The 22554-nt window shown below is 34.4% G+C and overlaps 1 protein-coding gene across 2 annotated transcripts in view; it reads right to left on the bottom strand.

Annotated features, from left to right (window-relative positions):
- Nucleotides 1-10528: 10528 nt before the first annotated feature.
- LOC149805621 (peroxisomal trans-2-enoyl-CoA reductase-like) overlaps nt 10529-22554 on the bottom strand; it is a 38569-nt gene continuing 26543 nt past the window's right edge. For both annotated transcript variants that reach the window (XM_089950258.1, XM_089950259.1), the window contains exons 6-8: nt 20019-20126; nt 13826-13937; nt 10529-10867 (exon numbers count right to left, since the gene is read on the bottom strand). In XM_089950258.1, the coding sequence (XP_089806384.1) occupies nt 10776-10867; nt 13826-13937; nt 20019-20126 (312 nt within the window). In that variant the 3' untranslated portion in view covers nt 10529-10775. The remainder of the gene's footprint in view (nt 10868-13825; nt 13938-20018; nt 20127-22554) is intronic.

Here is a 22554-nt window from a genome sequence, read left to right as displayed (position 1 = left end):
TACGCTGCACAATGGATTAGTCAATTTCTAGGAGTATCCGTCATAATGTTTGGTGTTGGGATATATTCCTCTGCATATGTGATTAGTCAGTTTCTAGGAGTATTCGTCATAATGTTTGGTGTTGGAAATATATTCCTCTGCATAAGTGATTAGTGTTTCAAGGAGCATCCATCATAATGTACAACAGTCACTAAACTTAGCTTTTTAAAATTGGGCCTCCCTAATTTCTTAACATCGGTAATTCTCTGTTTCATTTAGGCATATTTGTTTAGTAATTTGAGATAGGAATAATTGATTGTATTAGGTAATTTGGTCTTGTTTTGTATAGCGTTACGTACAATTATTATTCGACTCAAAAAGGATTTCTTGTGAATCATACTGATGTGAAGCAAGGAAAACCATGTGCGTGTAAAATGAGTCTCTTGGTTTGTGGTCGCTAGGTGACTGCAACAAATTATTTGTAGTATTTGCGCACTGAATAACTTTCAGCTGAAAACACCGTTTACTTGAAGACCTTGGAGATAAAGGGAAAATCTGGACTATCAAGCCATTTTCACACAACTGTTTGATTCTCTCAGTGTGATTTCCTTTACATGTAACCATCTACCCGCGAGGAAAAAATATAAATAAAAAACCATAATTTTCAGTCAAGACTCTACATTATTGCTTATCTCAATCAGTAGTAAGAACTCACAATATTAACTTACTTTTAGGACTACAGTTGTAAATAGAAGAGAAAATGTTTTATATTCTTTCAAATCTGGGGACTAATTTTGTCCTTATTTTTAACTCAGTTTAAAATCTACTTTATAAGCTTACTGAATCTACTTTATAAGCTTACTGCTTTAACAATACTAATCTATAACATACTCAAAAAGCTAACATGAAAACACACACACACACACACACACACACACACACACACACACACATATATATATATATATATATATATATATATATATATATATATATATATGCATTGAGAGAGAGAGAGAGACAATAGAGTAGTAGTAGTTGTAGAAAGCGTTGTATATTAATGTATTTGTATGCTGATTTAAAAAAATATCTTTTCCTGTCATAAATGCAGTTCGTTTCAGATAATGCCTAGAATGGTTAAAACAAAAGCTTTTTAAACAAAGGCTTACTATTTAAATACTGGCACAATGGATGCAATTAAATTTTCACATGACATTTTACCTATTCATTTAAAATAGAAGTAAACAACACCATATAGATACTTATTATAATAAATAAGTAAATAGTAATGCACATACACATACATTTATAGGAAACTCAGTCATAGGTTTGCCTGACTGGAATAAGAAAACGAAAGATTGGATCAGTGTGGAATATAAAGATGGTGGTTCTTTCTTTGATGATCTACCATTATCATACATGAGATTATCAAATATAATTTAGATTCATTAAAATGTTATTTATCAGTTGCTAAAAGTTATCATTTTGAAGCAAGTATTTACCTAACAGTGGATTTTTGCTTCTGTAACACTTTCACTGCATAACAATATTGTCAGGCAATAACTTATGGTATATCATATTACAGTGATATGACCAAAACTGAATGATTAGCTTTATATCTTTAATCACAGACCAATGCCAAAGCTTAATAACTTGTTTAATAGTTTAATTTATTGAACTATTAGAGCGGTGATTAATGTTTTATGTTAAACTGTGCTGATAAGGCATTTTGGTTCAAGTGAAATTTGTATGCGGACATGAACTGTGCCAGTTCAGTTTCAGGACTTCATAATGTAAGTCTGATTTCAATTCTTTTATTATATTGTAACTGGACATGAACTGTGCCTGTACAGTTTAAGGACTTCATACTGTAAGTATGATTTCTACCTTTTATTATATTGTATGTGGACATGAACTGTGCCTGTACAGTTTAAGGACTTCATACTGTATGATTTCTACCTTTTATTATATTGTATGTGGACATGAACTGTGCCTGTACAGTTTAAGGACTTCATAATGTAAGTCTGCTTTCAATCTTTTATTATATTGTAAGTGGACATGGACTGTGCCAGTACAGTTTAAGGACTTCATAATTTAAGAATGATTTCTACCTTTTATTATATTGTATGTGGACATGAACTGTGCCTGTACAGTTTAAGGACTTCATAATGTAAGTCTGCTTTCAATCTTTTATTATATTGTATGTGGACATGGACTGTGCCAGTACAGTTTAAGGACTTCATATTGTAAGAATGATTTCTACCTTTTATTATATAGCATGTGGACATGAACTGTGCCTGTACAGTTTCAGGACTTCATAATATAAGTCTAATTTCAACCTTTTAATACATTGTAAGTGGACATGAACTGTGCCAGTACAGTTTAAGGACTTCATATTGTAAGAATGATTTCTACCTTTTATTATATTGTATGTGGACATGAACTGTGCCTGTACAGTTTCAGGACTTCATAATATAAGTCTAATTTCAATCTTTTATTATATTGTAAGTGGACATGAACAGTGCCAGTACAGTTTAAGGACATAATGTAAAAGTAATTTCAACCTTTTATTATATTGCAAGTGGACACAAACTGTGCCTGAACAGTTTCAGGACTTCATAATGTAAGATTGATTTCAACCTTTTATTATATTGTAAGTGGACATGAACTGTGCCTGTACAGTTTAAAGACTTCATAATGTAAGATTGATTTCAATCTTTTATTATATTGCAAGTGGACATAAACTGTGCCTGTATAGTTTAAAGACTTCATAATGTAAGATTGATTTCAATCTTTTATTATATTGTAAGTGGACATAAACTGTGCCTTTACAGTTTAAAGACTTCATAATGTAATATTGATTTCAATCTTTTATTATATTGTAAGCTGACACGAACTGTGCCTGTACAGTTTCAGGACTTGATAATGTAAGATTGATTTCAATCTTTTATTATCTTGTAAGTGGACATGAACTGTCCCTGTACAGTTTCAGGACTTCATAATGTAAGTCTAATTTCAACCTTTTAATATATTGTAAGTGGACATGAACTGTGCCAGTACAGTTTAAGGACTTCATAATGTAAGATTGATTTCAACCTTTTATTATATTGTAAGTGGACACAAACTCTGCCTGTACAATTTTAGCACTTCATAATGTAGGTCTAATTTCAATCTTTTATTACATTGTATGTGGACATAAACTGTGCCTGTGCAGTTTAAGGACTTCATAATGTAAGATTGATTGGCATAGCAATGCTTTTTCCATGCTTTGACATAGCTTTAACCTTTTGCATGTATATCACAGACATAACATTTATACCTGACAATACTATAACTTCTCCACCTGGGTGTGTGTGGGGGTGTGTGTGTGTGCGATTTTGATTTTTAATGTAGCTTTAAAAAAATTTCCATCATATCACTATGATGTTTGCAGTGTGGCAGTTTATAGTGATGTCCAGGACTGGCACAAGATTCCACAGATATGTAGGATGACGTTCCACCCAGTCATGTTATCCTGACACAAGGATGACCAGTCCTAATACTAACCTATTAATGCTTTGCGCCAAGTGAGGCAGCTGTTAGTACCATTTTTAGAAGTCTTTGGCATGATATGGCTGGGGTTCTAACTCACTTCTCCACTTGTAATAAAACTATAATTATTCCACCTGTCACATAGATAAAACATTTCCACCTGACAAAATTGTAACTTTTCCACTTGCTACATAGCTATTACTTTTCACCTGTGACACACCTGTAACATTTCTACATGTGACACAGCCAGTACCTTTGCATCTGTGAAATAACTAAAACTTTACCACATGTGATGCATCTAGAATGTTACCAAATGTAACATAGCAATAAACTTTCCATGCTGTGACACAGCTATAACATTTGCATCCTGTGACACAGCAATAACTTTTCATGCTGTGACACAGCTATAACTTTTTAACCTGTGACAGTGGCAGTATTGCTATCATCATCAAGAACATTGCAATTCATATACCTGTTCTTACAACAACTTCTGTGATAATGTATGGATGAAACAAGGTGAGAGATCAAATGTAATGATACAAGTGAGACATCAATTTATAATGTAACAAAATAATGTATGAACGAGGGTGAGATATCTAATGTATGTGAGACATCAAATTATTGATTAAGTGAGATATAAACATCTTGATGAAGGTGAGACAAGAATGTACAGATGCATGTGAGAAATCAATAAATGGATGCTAGTGAGAAATAAACATATGGATGCAATGAGACATCAATGTTTGCTTGCAGATGAGACAAAAGAACAAGGATACTGGTGCGACATCAGCATATTGACACATACGATACATCAACACATACTGGTGGGACATCAGCATATTGACACATACGATACATCAACACATGATTGCAGGCATGACAAAAAACATGGATGCTTGTGAGGCATCAGCACATGGATACAATAAATACATCAAGATCTGTTCAAGTGAGACATCACTGCATACATGTAGGCAAGACATGGGGTTCTGCAGGACACTTGTGATTAGAAACTCTATCAGGGACCACAAACTTAGAACTACCTACATTACATTTTCCCTAAACCTACCATTTACCTTTAAAAACCTATACAAATGATTAATCTCTATGGGATGTCTACAGAACAATAAAGGTCATCAGAGAAATGTGAATGTTTATCACTGACAATGGACTACTTTAAAGCTTATGTTGATAAAGCATGGAAATATATACTCACATTAAATCCAGCAACCCAAATCATTAATAAGGTCAGAAAGAAGGCAATGCATATCCATATCAGGTCCTGTGACCCCAAAAAAATAATAAGGTCAGGGATAAGGAAATGCATATCTGCATCAATTCCAGTGATCTTAAACAATTAAAAAGGTCAGATATAAGGAAAAGCTTACTCATATCAAGTCAAGTGACCCAAAATGATTAATAAGGAAGGAAATGCTTACCGACATCAGGTCAGGTGACCCCAAACAATTAATAAAGTTAGATAGAAGGAAATGCTTACCCACATCAAGTCAAGTGACCCCAAACAATTAATAAGGTCAGACAGAAGGAAATGCTTACCCATATCAAGTTCAGTGACCCCAAACAATTAATAAGGTCAGACAGAATGAAATGCTTACCCACATCAAATCAAGTGACCCCAAACAACTAATAAGGTCAGACAGAAGGAAATGCTTACCAATATCAAGTCCAGTGACCCCAAATCATTAAAAAGGTCAGAGAGAAGGCAATGAATATCTGCATCAAGTCAAGTGACCCCAAACAACTAATAAGGTCAGATAGAAGGAAATGCTTACCGATATCAAGTCCAGTGACCCCAAAACATTAAAAAAGGTCAGAGAGAAGGCAATGAATATCTGCATCAAGTTCAGTGATGCAAATCATTAATATAGTTAGACAGGTGGAAATGCATACCCACATTAAGTCCAGTGACCCATAACATTCACAATGTTGCCAGATGTAAATGCATATCAATTGTCCAGTGACCCCAAACAGTGACATGGTCAGATAGAGGAAAATGAATACCCACAATAAATCCAGTGATCCAAACCATTAACATGGTCAGACAGATGTAAATACATATCCATTGTCCAGTGACCCAAACCATTAACAAGTTCAGACACATATGTATATCCGGTTTAGTTTATATTTATTTTAATTTTATTGTTTGCTTGTCAGCTTTAATTTTTTTTAATTGTATTACATGCTATTATAATTTTGTTTACATGATTTTAATTTTTTTCTTCAGAAAATGGTTTGACCTTGACAGTTTATTTGGTAAACACTTAAAACTGGCCTAGTTCCCAACCTTACTTCAAAATTAATAACAGCCATGTGAACAAGTTCTTTTTTTATTTATTTTTATTGTGGGAATAATAAATAGTTTTAGTAAAGTATATAAAAAAATTCTCTGAGTAAAATGACTGGTTCTTTTCAAGGACATATAGGGGCTACATGATTTTAAAAAAAAATGTAAACACAATCACGTGATCCTCTATTTTGCAATTAGGCATTTCTAAAATTGCAAAATACTTAGTATTAATATTGATGTTTAAAGAGAGAGCTCACAGTTTGGGCTTAAAAATGCTTCATGTTAAGTCATTTCCTTCTGTTGTAGCCAGTTTTCGAGTTATATGTTAATTTTTATTCAGATTATTTGGATTCTAAAAGATTAATTAATTTCTCTGGAAATATTTTTGTGCTCATACAGAATTCTTGAACAAAGACATTTCTTGAAAGCTTTATTTGGATTTCCAAAACTGGAGCACTATTTCTTATGTTTTTACAAGGAACTGTAGACAACAACATTAAACAGGATACAGCATACGTCATCGCCTTCCATCTTGGATTCTTTGTCGGGACTCAAACTTGATTTCATTAGAACATTTCAATATTAAGACTTCTAAAAAAAATTCTTGGATTATTTTTGGATTAGATTTTTAAAAACGCAAGTTATTATTTCATTTTTACAGTATTTATCCAGGGAAATAAATTATTTGTAAAATTTTCAAAGCTTGTTGTTTTCACTCTTTCTTGTGTTACTGTTTATTCGAGCCTAAACATGTAACACAGGACTAACCATTACCAAGGTCAGACGCATGTAAATACATATCCACATCAAGTCCAGTGAACCAAGCCATTAACAAAGTCAGACAGATGTAAATGCATACCCACATCAAGTCCAGTGAACCAAGCCATTAACAAGGTCAGACAGATGTAAATGCATACCCACATCAAGTCCAGTGAACCAAGCCATTAACAAGGTCAGACAGATGTAAATGCATACCCACATCAAGTCCAGTGAACCAAGCCATTAACAAGGTCAGACAGATGTAAATGCATACCCACATCAAGTCCAGTGAACCAAGCCATTAACAAGGTCAGACAGATGTAAATGCATACTCACATCAAGTCCAGTGAACCAAGCCATTAACAAGGTCAGACAGATGTAAATGCATACCCACATCAAGTCCAGTGAACCAAGCCATTAACAAGGTCAGACAGATGTAAATGCATACTCACATCAAGTCCAGTGAACCAAGCCATTAACAAGGTCAGACAGATGTAAATAAATACTCATATCAAGTCCAGTGAACCAAGCCATTAACAAGGTCAGACAGATGTAAATGCATACCCACATCAAGTCCAGTGAACCAAGCCATCAACAAGGTCAGACAGATGTAAATGCATACCCACATCAAGTCCAGTGAACCAAGCCATTAACAAGGTCAGACAGATGTAAATGCATACTCACATCAAGTCCAGTGAACCAAGCCATTAACAAGGTCAGACAGATGGAACAAGAATACCCACATCAAGTCCAGTGACCCAAACCATTAGCAAGGTCAGATAGATGTAAATAAATACCCATATCAAGTCCAGTGAACCAAGCCATTATCAAGGTCAGACAGATGAAAATGCATACCTACATCAAGTCCAGTGAACCAAGCCATTATCAAGGTCAGACAGATGAAAATGCATACCTACATCAAGTCCAGTGAACCAAGCCATTATCAAGGTCAGACAGATGAAAATGCATACCACATCAAGTCCAGTGACTCTAATCAATCATTTCCCTACAAATTATTCCTAGTTTAAATGTACAAGAGACTGGTCCAATTGAAAGTTTCTTGCACATAAATAACCATGTTCAGTAGAACAGAATAATATGTACTTTGACTATATTTGCTGTATTTCTATTGTATAATTCAAAATAGTTCAAATTAAAACACAGTTCACTGATAATAGTTAAGCTACTTTGACTATATTTGCTGTATTTCTATTGTATAATTCAAAATAGTTGGAATTAAAACTCAATTCACTGATAATAGTTAAGCTACTTTGACTATATTTGCTGTATTTCTATTGTATAATTCAAAATAGTTGGAATTAAAACACAATTCACTGATAATAGTTAAGCTACTTTGACTATATTTGCTGTATTTCTATTGTATAATTCAAAATAGTTGGAATTAAAACACAATTCACTGATAATAGTTAAGCTACTTTGACTATATTTGCTGTATTTCTATTGTATAATTCAAAATAGTTGGAATTAAAACACAATTCACTGATAATAGTTAAGCTACTTTGACTATATTTGCTGTATTTCTATTGTATAATTCAAAATAGTTGGAATTAAAACACAATTCACTGATAATAGTTAAGCTACTTTGACTATATTTGCTGTATTTCTATTGTATAATTCAAAATAGTTGGAATTAAAACACAATTCACTGATAATAGTTAAGCTACTTTGACTATATTTGCTGTATTTCTATTGTATAATTCAAAATAGTTGGAATTAAAACACAATTCACTGATAATAGTTAAGCTACTTTGACTATATTTGCTGTATTTCTATTGTATAATTCAAAATAGTTGGAATTAAAACACAATTCACTGATAATAGTTAAGCTACTTTGACTATATTTGCTGTATTTCTATTGTATAATTCAAAATAGTTGGAATTAAAACACAATTCACTGATAATAGTCCAGGGATCGTCCTGGGCTTCGCCAATGTCGCAAATTGCGATTTTTTTTCCTTATTGGCGACAAAAATATCCCATCTGGCGATTTTTTTGGCGACATACTTTTTGGTTATTTAATTTGTACATACAATCATGGATTTGGACTGGATAAATTAAAAGGCAGAACGAAAGGAAGCCACAAACTTGACTAAGCAATGCATTGGTATCAATCTGTTACACAAACGATCCTTTGTTCTTATTGACAACCCCATCTTTACAGTGCATTGTTACATCATAATCTGCTTATGCTGACATCTGGGCTAAGTAATGTATGCTGTGATACAGTCAGTCATGCTACCGAACTATACCTACAACTGACCGACTTCTGAAGACGCGAATAGAACAGATACAATTAATTGTATGGCTAATCCTTCTGTTTTTTTTATACATATACCAATACAATAGTTTTGCTGAACCTTCATAGAAAACTGATAAGCTTTGAAGTACCGACAACTGTGTATAAATACAAAGCAAATGGAAACAATCTAAATCACAATTACATCTGTCGCCAGTGCAGCATTTTACTCATTGATCTTTTCCTTTTGCCATCAGTCCTGTGTTACGGCTGCAGAGACTTAAACTCCGCAACAAGAAATAGCAAAAAAAAAAAAAAAAAAAAAAAGTTTTGCATAATTAATAATAATTATTTATTTCTCAAAATACAGGAGTGAAAGAATCCCTAAGTTGGGTGTGAATTTATGCTTATATATACGGTCCAATATTGCCAGGTGTTGACTCGTGTAAGTTTCATTCGTGGGAATGGAGATCCTATTTTTCTTGTCGAGAAAATTTATACAGCATTCAGTGATCATTCTTGGGATTTAGGAAGCCATTCGCTACAAGCTTTGTGAAGCTAGCCATAAGGGGGGGGGGGGCTGCTGAGAGACTACTGGTGTCACCTGTCAGCATTGTAGACTGTGAATGTGGATTCAGTAAGATGAACCTCATAAAAACTGACATCAGAAATAAGCTCTGCATCTCATCTCTCGAGAATTTAATGAGAATCAGCATGTACAGATGTGAAAACATAGACTTTGAAACTGCATTCAACAAGTGGGCAGCCCTAAAATCGCGACGGATCTTCATGTAACACTTTGTAACATTTTGTTAATGTAACACTTTGTAACATTTTGTTAATGCTTCTTGTAATTAAAGTATTAACTAATCCATCTTTTGTAATTTTCATTGCCTGTTACATTAATAGACTAAATTAACACTTGGAAAAATGTACACTACTTTTTTTGGCGACACTTTTTGAAAATTGGCGACAAAATATTGAGGTTGGCGATTTTTTTGGCGACAGCTTTTTAAAAGCCAGGACCATCCCTGATAGTTAAGCTACTTTGACTATATTTGCTGTATTTCTATTGTATAATTCAAAATAGTTGGAATTAAAACACAATTCACTGATAATAGTTAAGCTACTTTGACTATAATTTGCTGTATTTCTATTGTATAATTCAAAATAGTTGGAATTAAAACACAATTCACTGATAATAGTTAAGCTACTTTGACTATATTTGCTGTATTTCTATTGTATAATTCAAAATAGTTGGAATTAAAACACAGTTCACTGATAATAGTTAAGCTACTTTGACTATATTTGCTGTATTTCTATTGTATAATTCAAAATAGTTGGAATTAAAACACAATTCACTGATAATAGTTAAGCTACTTTGACCATATTTGCTGTATTTCTATTGTATAATTCAAAATAGTTGGAATTAAAACACAATTCACTGATTATAGTTAAGCTACTTTGACTATATTTGCTGTATTTCTATTGTATAATTCAAAATAGTTGGAATTAAAACCCAATTCACTGATTATAGTTAAGCTACTTTGACTGTATTTGCTGTATTTCTATTGTATAATTCAAATTAGTTCAAATTAAAACACAATTCACTGATAATAGTTAAGCTACTTTGACTATATTTGCTGTATTTCTATTGTATAATTCAAAATAGTTCAAATTAAAACACAATTCACTGATAATAGTAAAGCTTTATTTCACCTTTAATGCTCGTTCTTTTAATATTTATGTCATGCATACGTAATTTGTATACCTCTAGTTTTAATAAAAAGATAGCATTCCAAGAATGACATATTTATTAAATACAGTAAAACCATCCTAAACTGAACAGTCAGCAAGTGTCTCACTGTCCTCAAACAGGTCTCATCCCAAATGCTTAAATTGTCAATTTTGACACATCATAATTTTGAAGGTGTTCTGGGTATATCAGAGTTTCGATGGTGTTTTGGGGGAATCACTTTCCGTATTATCTTCACCAACATCTGTACTCCATTTATAAGCTGGCGTTTTGTTGTGATCTGAAAAACGAAGAAGAAAAAATCATTGGATGTTATTACCATTTTATCGAAACTTAATTTGCAATAACATGAAAAATAAGATTCACTCAGGAAGCAAGATTTATAATTAGAGTGGATTTGCTGTTTTATTGTAATAATAAAAACCCATGTACACAAGAGTGGCACATTCTATAGTCCAACATCCTAGATTATTCATTTTTGAGGTTGAGAAAGTAAAATTTTCCAGGAGCAAATAAACTGAGAGGGTCAAAATCAAGCATTCAGTATGCCTGGAGAGCATGAATGGCCACATAAAAGTAGATAAAATGATTATGGCATGGATGGCCATATAAAGGTGGCATTAATGGCCACATAAAGGTTGTTGTTGTTGTTGTTGTATGGTTTAATGCCATTTTTCAGCACAAGATAGGCTATACATGGTGGCCAGTATAACTGGTGGAGGAAGGATCCTGGAAAACCCAGGGAATAACTACCGACATGAGATAAAGGTAGATAAAGTAATTATGGCATGAATGGCAAGGTAAAGGTAGATAAAGAGATTATGGCATGAATGGCCAGATAAAAGTAGATAAAGAGATTATAGCATGAATGGCCAGATAAAAGTAGATATAAAGAGATTATAGCATGAATGGCCAGATAAAAGTAAATAAAATGATTATGGTATGAATGGCCAGATAAAAGTAGATTTAGTGATTATGGCATCAATGGCCAGATAAAGGTAGATAAAGTAATTATGGCATGAATGGCCAGCTAAAATTAGATAAAATGATTATGGCATGAATGGCCAGATAAAATTAGATTTAGTGATTATGGCATCAATGACCAGATAAAGGTAGATAAAGTAATTATGGCATGAATGGCCAGATAAAAGTAGATAAAATGATTATGGTATGAATGGCCAGATAAAGGTAGATAAAGTAAGTATGGTATGAATGGCCAGATAAAGGTAGATAAAGACATTATGGAATGAAAATAAGCACTTGTCCATTTTTTTTTTTAAATTAAGAAAAAAGCACAAGTCTTATGATATATACCATGTGGATAGAATTAATTTGTCAAAATTATTTTCACAAGGAAGTTAACAAGGAGCAGAAAACATCATATGACAGTGGAGGGGTAAAACACAAGACTGCCCCTGAGTGTGAGGCAACTGTTTTCCCCAAAAGACTTAAATCAAACTATGTAGTAGCAAAAAGTATCCAACATGAAACTATTAAAAACCTTAGAATCTCAGTCACATTGGTAATTATCCCTGGCTTGATAATTATCCCTGGCTTGAATTCATTGACTCCAATGGAAAAGTGTCCTGTAATTGTTGACAAATTTGGGATTGAACCAGTTAAATAACATGACAGTTCTGGATCTCTTTAGGTCTGTACAGCACAGTATATGCATGACACTAGCCAGCATGAACAACACAGTATATGCACGACACTAGCCAGCATGAACAACACAGTATATACATGACACTAGCCAGTACAAACAACACAGTATATGCACGACACTAGCCAGCATGAACAACACAGTATATGCACAACACTAGCCAGCATGAACGACACGGTATATGCACAACACTAGCTAGGATGAACAACACAGTATATGCATAACACTAGACAGCACAAACAACACAGTATATGCACGACACTAGCCAGCACGAACAACACAGTATATGCACGACACTAGCCAGCATGTGCAGATAATCTCTGATGTAGCAGAGTTGCAGATAATCCCTGATGTAGCAGAGTTGCAGATAATCCCTGATGTAGCAGAGTTGCAGATAATCCCTGATGTCAGAGTTGCAGATAATCCCTGATGTTAGAGTTGCAGATAATCCCTGATGTTAGAGTTGCTGATAATCCCTGATGTTAGAGTTGCAGATAATCCATGATATTAGAGTTGCAGATAATCCATGATGTTAGAGTTGCAAATGATCCTTGATGTTAGAGTTGCTGAAACTAGGCTAGGAAAAGACTAAACTCAAAACTAAATAAGACTGAAATGAAATAAATGAGAACTCTCTTTAACACAGGGTATAGCCTAGCCCATTAAAGAAAAAAAATGTTGGTTGTGCTCCAGGAGAAGAACAGTGAAATTTGGTGCTAATTATAAGAACAGATTTGTGGCAAGAGACTCTAGTCTATTAAGTCTTGAGAGAAGAGGCTGAATCAGAATTCCAGGAAATTCCTTTCAATTTTTGTCATCATTGCTACTGTATCAGGGCAAGAAATAAGACACCAGGACAATGGAAAACTGAAAACCTTTGATGGAAAAATGTATAATGTGTTTATGAAAAGAAAAACAAAGAAATAAATAGGGTACATTTTGTTTGTTCTTTGAATGGCTTAAAGTGTATATATCTCATCAAACCTTGGCAAGTGCTTTAAATAATTAAATATTGGGACAAGAGAAAAGGTGGGTGGGTCACTTGAATTTTCTGAAACCCCTTGTCCTGGACAAGTGGATGAACAACATATTTGCTTAGCCCTGCTTTGGCTCCAATTGGTAGTCTCACTTTAAGGTGATATACTCTATATTGGAAAACAGTTGAGCACTATATTCCACCAGACAACAATATTAGAAAACAGTTGAGCACTATATTCCATCAGACAACAATATTGGAAAACAGTTGCAAAGTGAGAAAGCAATACTTGATTAGTACATCACGTCATCTCACCAAACAATATCAATTGACATGCTCAGTCTTTAAAGGTGTTTGTTCCTCTTTAGGTTTTCCATTGTCTACATCTGAAGCTGTGAGATTATTATCCAAACAAAAAGTGCATCTACAAAAAGGGGCATAACTCTAAAGTGTCAATTCATGGCAAGTGTGGTGACTTTTGTTAGTACTTTATAACTGGGTCAAGTGAAAATATGTACTGTACTAAAATAAATCTCTGTAGTTAGTTGGTCAGAACTCAAGAATTAATTATATAATTTAATAAAGACCATTATAATTACCTGGTATTATCCATCGTGTGGAGTACAGACTGGCCCCAGCATCTACCCTCAGCGTCTCCCCTGAGATGAAAGCTGCAGCAGGAGACAACAGAAAACAAACAGCGGCTGATACCTGGGACAGTAAAATAACACCAGAATGACTTCACATTCACAGGGTTTTACAAGTCTTGTTCCCAGAATTATGGGTACTGGCTACTATATACTGAAGACAGGTAATCAAGAGACATGCTGACCTTGTACCTTATAACCAAAGGTTATGATAATGCTAGGTCTTTAGTCAGGTGACCCGGAGCCACACTGGTCTCATACCCAGTGATCTGAGGCTATCATAATGCTAGGTCTTTAGTCGGGTGACCTGGAGCCACACTGGTCTTGTACCAGTAATTTGAGGCTATCATAATGCTAGGTCTTTACTCAGGTGACCCGGAGCCACACTGGTCTTTTACCCAGTAATCTGAGGCTATCATTATGCTAGGTCTTTAGTCGGGTGACCCAGAGACACACTGACCTCATACCTAATGACCAAAGGCTATAAAAAAGCTGAATATATGCTAATATATACTGAAATCAGCTAGCCTGTTGGGCTACTATAAAATAAAAATTCAAAACATATGTTACATAAACTTTACTTGAAAATGTGTAACAACTGTTACCAACTGATAAGAATCCATATACATAATACATATTGCATGTAATGGCATGTCACCAAAAACCTGGAAATATAGTGCTGAGGTAATATTTAATCATACAAATATAAAGTGTCCAATTTTGAAGCACTTTATGAACTTCCTGAAATACAAATATGTACAGTCCTGACATACAAATATGTACACAAAAATGTACAGTTCTGAAATACAAAAGGCAAAGATCTTAAAGACGTTCTAAAAATACACAGGTTGAAAAGGGTTAAAATCTTCAGTAATATAATTTTTTATAATAAATGAAATTAGTTTATCTTCAAAGGTAAAATATAAAAGGTACAAGATGTCAGAGTTTTTGAAAGTATACAAAGTAAATGAAGCTATGTTTTTGATACCAACAGGTTCATATTTGTCTGTCTACTTCACATTTCAATTCATGAACCTTCAGATAGTTAATAAGCAGGCACCACAGACATGAAACTTGAGATAGTAATAAATAGGCAGTTCAAATCATAAACTTTGAGAGTAATAAACAGGCAGTTTAAAATCATGACAATATAAGAAGCAACTTCATTTCAACTCCTTGGAAAAGATGGAACTACAAGGTTTAGTAAAATACAATACAAAACGTAATGTTTACAGATATGAAAAACAAACAATCACTTTTTCCAATATGACAAAACTTTTTAATGCACTTTGTATATTTAGAACTGAAATCTGTATTAAGATCTTATATTGGTTCTTGAATACTGAATAAATGAAGAAAATGAATCATACCTCCTCTACAGTTCCAAGTCCCTAAATGAAGAAGATTTTTGATCATACCTTCTCTACAGTCCCAAGTCTCTAAATGAAAAGATTAATCATACCTCCTCTACAGTCCCAAACCTTTAAATGAAGAAGATTAATCATACCTCCTCTACAGTCCCAAGTCCCTAAATGAAGAAGATTAATCATATCTCCTCTACAGTCCCAAGCCTCTAAATGAAAATATTAATCATACCTCCTCTAATGTCTCAAGCCTCTATATGAAGTAGATTAATTCTACCGACTCTGGTGGCACTCTACAGTTTTGTATTTTGCAAAGGGTTAGGATTTTAAAGAAAAATAATTTCCCCGGCTTTCCTCACTGGTTATACTGGCTTTAAAAAAAAGAAATTGTATATCTTAGATACAATTCAAAGAAAATTTAATTCCCTTTATTTTGGTGTATGACTGATGGGTGTAATATGGGTTATAGAGTATACAGCTTGGCCTAAGTGCTTGCTCTACTTGGTCATTTTCACTTCCTGAACTTCAGAGGTAAATTGTATAAAAAAGAGCCGATAACTTTTTTTATATTTTATATATTTGGTAATTCATTCATCGCACTTTCAGAAACTGGTAATGTCTAGTCTGGCAAAACTAATTTTCCCTATTTTAATAGCTGCTATAGATATTGTACTTTAGACTAATTTTGGCTGATTTTTTAGCACAAGTGAGCAGTCATTTTAGTTAGCAGTGTGTTTAAATCATGTACAATTTCCAAAAGTACAATATCCAAAGAAATATCATCCAAATTACATTAATGTAGCATAGAGGTATGCCAACATTATCTCCATTGTGCATGTTTTAAATGCAAATAACTTCACCTTACATACATCACTCTTTCAAAAGTACATAATAACTGGTGAGCGCCCCATAAAGAGAATATGGGTAGTATTATTGTATGATTTAGTTATGATTTTATGGCTGAAACATTTAAGTCGCAAGCATCAAAACAGTCCTTCTGAATAATTCTCCTGCATTTCCCCCCACAGAACAGTATTTATGAGTGCCAGAGTCTAACAAGTCCAGCCCCCCACATGATAAAAAGTGAGCTAATTTAAGAATGCACATTACATTTTGTAAACATAGCAACCAATGTTATGCTGAATGACAGGAACATGAAACTAGCCAGAATTATTTCTGAGATATCAACAATGAATTTTACAGTTTGAAAAGGGATGGAGCACATCAGGTTCATAAAGGTCAAAGGTCAAAGTGTAAAATATTTGCCTATTGTTTAATATGGCAGAAGCGATTTCACGTTCTCATCATTTATTATTTTATTTCATTGCAAATAAATGAAAAGAAACATTTTCACTATATATTTCTTTTACTTATTACAAGTTTTAAATTTAAGTTGACTGTATTCCTATATTAAAAGACTTCTAATTTCCCTATAATTAAAGTCACTACTCACACAAACACGCCTCATGGCAAATTATGTAAGCATAATAATAATAACAATAATAATAATAATAATAATAATGACCTTATATAAAGAGGGTAACACAATTAGCTAAAAACTAATCTACCTTGAGGCCCTCATACAAAGGAATTTACTTATTTAAGCTGCATCTCTGAAGCCACTGGATATATTGGATTTGGAAGAAGGAAATAGAGTGGGCATTTCTAATCTCAACTGGAATACTATTCCAGAGCAGAGTTCCAGAGTATTGGAATTTTTTTTTAAATAACTTCTTATTTGGTTTGGGAATTTTATACTGTATGGTAGACATGGATCGCAGGTGGGGAGTATTATCAGGTAGCCTATACTGGAATAGTGATTGTAAATATTCAGGAGCACTATTATGAGATATCCTGTACATTAATTTGGCTTTTCTCAAACAGATTCGGTCTTTAAAAGGTAATATTTTTAACCTACCAGCTAAATTTTCCTTGCTTTCTTTCTGGATTGATATTAGCTCAAATGCTCTTTTCTGAAGATGTGCCAGCTTTGCTGTTTTTATCATTTGAATTACCCCATACTGTATTACAGTAGTCCAAAAAGGGTTGTATGTAACTATTATAAAATAGTTTTCTGTGCCTTTCAGGGAGAAAATGTCTTATCCTACTGAGAAGCCATAAACTTGAATTGACTTTTTTACTGATATGTTTGATGTGTTCAGTCCATGATAGGTTATTATCTACCAGAACACCAAGTAGTCTATCATGACAGACCATTTGCAGATTTGTATCCTTCCATGTCAGACATAGTTCATCACTATCAAGATTTGTCCTTCTTTGCCGTGTTGAGATAAGTAATATTTTAGTTTTACCAGTATTTACCACCATGCCATTACATGTGCACCAGTTTTCCAGTTTGTTTAGGGCATTCTGTAAAGAAATTTCGAGTTCATGCTTTGTGTTTTGGATGTCTGACAATGTTGTGTCATCTGCATAGAGATCTGTAGATGATATTGAGTTTTTTAGTAAAAGTGGTAGGTCATTAATAAATAAAATGAATAGTAATGGACCTAGAATTGAGCCTTGTGGTACTCCATATCTAGTTGTTTCAGGTTCAGACAGAACATTATTTATGTAAACATGTTGTGTTCTCTCATTTAAGTAAGAAGTAAACCATCTAATTGTTCTTTCATCAAACTGGTAGATTTTCAGTTTTTTAAAAGGATTTCATGATCCACCATGTCAAAAGCTTTCCTGAAATCTACAAATACAGTTCCTATTATTCTACCTTGGTCAAGTGCTTGAAGCCATTTATCAGTTAGGGAGATCAAGGCAGTCTCACAGGAATGGTTCTGTCTAAAGCCTGATTGATTAGGGTGTAACAGCAAGTGTTTGTTTAAATATGACATGAATGAGTCATGGACATGTTTTTCAATCAATTTTGACAAGTTTGGTAGTATTGAGATTGGTTGGTAGTTATCAGCATCGTCCTTAGAACCAGATTTGTGAATAGGAGTTACTTTTGCAGTTTTCCATATTTTGGGGACAGATGAGGTTGCAATACTTAAATTAATTAAGAATGTTATGCTATCTACAATAGCAAAGGCAGAAGATTTAATGAGTCGTGGACCAATCTGATCAAGTCCTGTAGCTTTCTTGGTATCATGTTCACTGAGACATTTTTTAACAAAGTTTTTGCTGCTGCAGAACTTTTTCAGTTCATTAAAGTTGTTTTCTATCACTGGTTCTTTTAACTTTGTGGTAATGTTGGTGAAAAAATCATTAAAAACATTTGCGATGTCAGTTTCATCAGTGACCATGGTGTCATTTACCAGAAGTGAGTGAATTTTATTTGTCTGTTTTTGTGCGTTCCTCCAGTGAGTTCATTGAAGACTTTCCAAATGGAGTTTGTGTTGCTCTTTTTGTTTTCAAGCAATGATTGATAATAAGTATATTTAGCTTTTTTAATCATACTTGTTATTTTATTTCTCCATACTTTATATTGTGCATGGTTTTCCATGGCCTTGAATTTGTCTCATGTTTTCATTGCAAGAGCAAAATGAACATAATTAGCTTATTTTCATGCTTAACATCAATATGAATGTATCATTTTATTCAGAACATCATACATACTTATATGAAAATAAAAGAAATAATTGGATACATTTTTGCATTTGCTTTAAGGTGGCACTCTACAGTTTCGTATTTTGCATAGGGATTTCCACGGCTTTAGTCACTGGTTATACTGGCTATTTAAAAAAGACCTTGTATATCTTAGGTATAATTCAAAGAACCTTTAATTCCCTTTATTTTGGTGTATGATTGATGGGTGTAATATGGGTTATAGAGTATACAGCTTGGCCTTACTTCAGATGTGCACCTTTCAAAAAAGTGCTACCTCCACTTGGTCATTTTTACTTCCTGAACTTCAGAGGTAAATTGAATACAAAAGAGCTGATAACTTTTTTTATATTTTATATATCTGGTAATTCATTCATTGCACTTTCAGAAGCTGGTATTGTCTAGTCTGGCAAAATTAATTTTCCCTATTTTAATAGCTGCTATGTATAGTGTAATTTAGACTAATTCAGGCTTATTTGTTAGCACAAGGGAGCAGTCATCTTAGTTAGCAGTGTGTTTAAATCATGTACAATTTCCAAAAGTACAATATCCATAGAAATATCATCCACATTACACTAATGTAGCATAGAGGTATGCCAACATTCTCTTCATTGTGCATGTTTTAAATGCAAACACCTTCACTTTACATACGTCACGCTCTCAAAAGTACATAATAACTGGTGAGCGCCTCCTCTACAGTTGCAAGTCACTAAATTAAGAAGATTAATCATACGTCCTTTACATTTGCAAGTCATTAAATGTAAAGATTAATCACACCTCCTCTACAGTCCCAAGTCTCTGGTTGCAGAAGATTAATCTTACCTCCTCTGCAGGCCCAAGCCTCTAAATGAAGAAGATTAATTCTACCTCTTCAACAGTTGCAAGTCTCTAAATGAAAAGATTATTCATACCTCATCTACAGTCCCAAGCCTCTAATGAGAAGTTTGATCATGCCTCCTCCACAGTCCCAAGCCTCTAAATGAAGAAGATTAATCATACCTCCTCTACAGTCCCAAGTCTCTAGATGAAGAAGATTAATCATACCTCCTCTACAGTCCCAAGTCTCTAGATGAAGAAGATTAATCTTACCTCCTCTACAGGCCCAAGCCTCTAAATGAAAAGATTAATCATACCTCTTCTACAGTCCCAAGCATCTAATGAGAAGTTTGATCATGCCTCCTCTACAGTCCCAGGCCTATAAATGAAAATATCAATCATACCTCCTCTACAGTCCCAAGTCTCTTTGCAGGAATTAGTGGAATTGTTGCTTCAAATATACTTGGATCACCATAATTGGCTGCTGCAGTCTCTGAGTAAATTGAACTTCCCTGCAAGGTTGAAACACAACTTAAGAATGAATGCTTGTGAAATATTTGACTATTTAACTAATTTACAATGGATAATTTTACATTGCTAAGGTTGCAAGTAATCCATAATCCTTCCCATAACAAAAAAAATTATTTCCAGGATGGTGTGCCTCTTGTTGAGTTATTTATTCATGAAGGTGCTGGACCTCTGTTACTGGATGTCCCCACACATTGTTTGCCCAAATTTTTCGCAAAGAAAGTCCTTAATTCTATCACTGGACTTCCAGTTTTGTACTTATATGCTTTTTTTCTTGGTCTAGCTGTGGGTTTAATGCCATTTTTCTGCACATAATAGGTTGTAAATGGCAGCCAGTATATTTGGTGGAAGAACAATCACCCAGCCATGGGAAATCACTGGCAAGCTTTCTCTCATAAAAATATCAGCTGAAGTCAAGACTTGAACCCACACAACCAGAGGTGGGAAGTCAGTGAACATATTAGACCACTCTGTGGTCTGCCACCCAGGGCCTCATACTTACATGCTCTGCAAAACTTTTTCCCATGTGTAGCTTACCTCTAACACTACAGTCAGTTAATTATACCCTTTCAAAGATTTTCAATATCCAATTAAGAAAATAATGCCGATTTATGATCCTACCTAGTCACACTTTGTACTTCAACCTTCTGCGAAAACTTGTATTGGAAAAACTGCATGTAAGGTGTAAGATGTTGATTTACACATATCATAGCAAACTTATCAATACAAAATTTAATGATATTTTATTCCCAGCCAGACTTTCTACGACCACACACAACCAAAAGGAATGTCCTACCAGCAACATTTTCTGGAGGTACACACACTGAACCTCAAAATTCAATATAACAGTATGTTGACCACTGAGCATAAGGAACTAAATACACTGCTCATTTATGGTAGTATGCTTAGATAACTCATTCAGTGTAGCAAACATGGATGGCTCACTAACTGTAGCATGTCTGGATAACTCACTCACTGTAGCATGTCTGGATAACTCACTCACTGTAGCATGTCTGGATAACTCACTCTCTGTAGCAAACTTGGATTACTCATTAAATGTAGCATGCCTGGAAAACTCATTCACCGTAGACTGCCTGGATAACTCATTCACTGTGATATGCCTGGATTACTCATTCACTGTAGCATATTTGGAGACTTGTTCACAGTGGCATGCCTGGAAAACTCATTCCTTGTGGTATGCATAGATTGCTCATTCACTGTAGCATGCCTGGATAACTCATTCACTGTTGCAGGCCTGGACTACTCATTCACAGTAGCATGCCTGGAAAACTCATTCACTGTCGACTGCCTGGATAACTCATTCACTGTGATATGCCTGGATTACTCATTCACTGTAGCATATTTGGAGACTTGTTCGCAGTGGCATGCCTGGAAAACTCATTCCTTGTGGTATGCATAGATTGCTCATTCACTGTAGCATGCCTGGATAACTCATTCACTGTTGCAGGCCTGGACTACTCATTCACAGTAGCATGCCTGGATAACTAATTCACTGTAGCATGCCTGGCTAATTCATTCAATGTAGCATGCCTAGACAATGCAACCACTGTTGCAGGCCTGGATAACTCATTCACTGTAGCATGCCTGGCTAATTCATTCAATGTAGCATGCCTGGACTACTCATTCACTGTAGCATATTTGGAGACTTGTTCACAGTGGCATGCCTGGAAAACTCATTTCTTGTAGTATGCATGGATTGCTCATTCACTGTAGCATGCCTGGATAACTCGGTCACTGTCACAGGCCTGGTTTACTCATTCACTGTAACAGGCCTGGATAACTAATTCACAGCAGCATGCCTGGATAACTATTTCACTGTAGCATGCCTGGCTAATTCATGCCTGGACAATGTAACCACTGTAGCATGCCTGGATTACTCATTCACTGTAGCATGCCTGAATAACTCATTCACTGTGATATGCCTGGATTACTCATTCACTGTAGCATGCCTGGATTACTCATTCACTGTATCATGCTTGGATTATTCATTCACTGTATCATGCTTGGATTATTCATTCACTGTGGCATGTTTTGATTATTCATTCACTGTAGCATGCCTGGATTACTCATTCACTGTAGCATACTTGGAGTATTCATTCAATGTAGCATGCCTGTGTTACTCATTCATGTAGCATGCTTGGATTATTCATTCACTGTAGCATGCCTCAATTACTCATTCACTTTAGCAGACCTGGATAATTAATTCACTGCAGCATGCCTGGATAACAAATTCACTGTAGCATGCCTGGCTAATTCATTCAATGCAGCATGCCTGGACAATGCAACCACTGTAGCATGCTTGGATTACTCATTCACTGTAGCATGCCTGGATTACTCATTCACTGTATCATGTTTGGATTACTCATTCACTATAGCATGCTTGGATTACTC

The sequence above is a fragment of the Sinohyriopsis cumingii genome, chromosome 2 (genome assembly GCF_028554795.1).
Source record: "Sinohyriopsis cumingii isolate HCF-2022 chromosome 2, ASM2855479v2, whole genome shotgun sequence".
NCBI lineage: Eukaryota > Metazoa > Mollusca > Bivalvia > Unionida > Unionidae > Sinohyriopsis > Sinohyriopsis cumingii.
The sequence above is the reverse complement of the archived record's forward strand: the minus strand, read 5'-3'. Positions and strand labels throughout refer to the sequence as shown.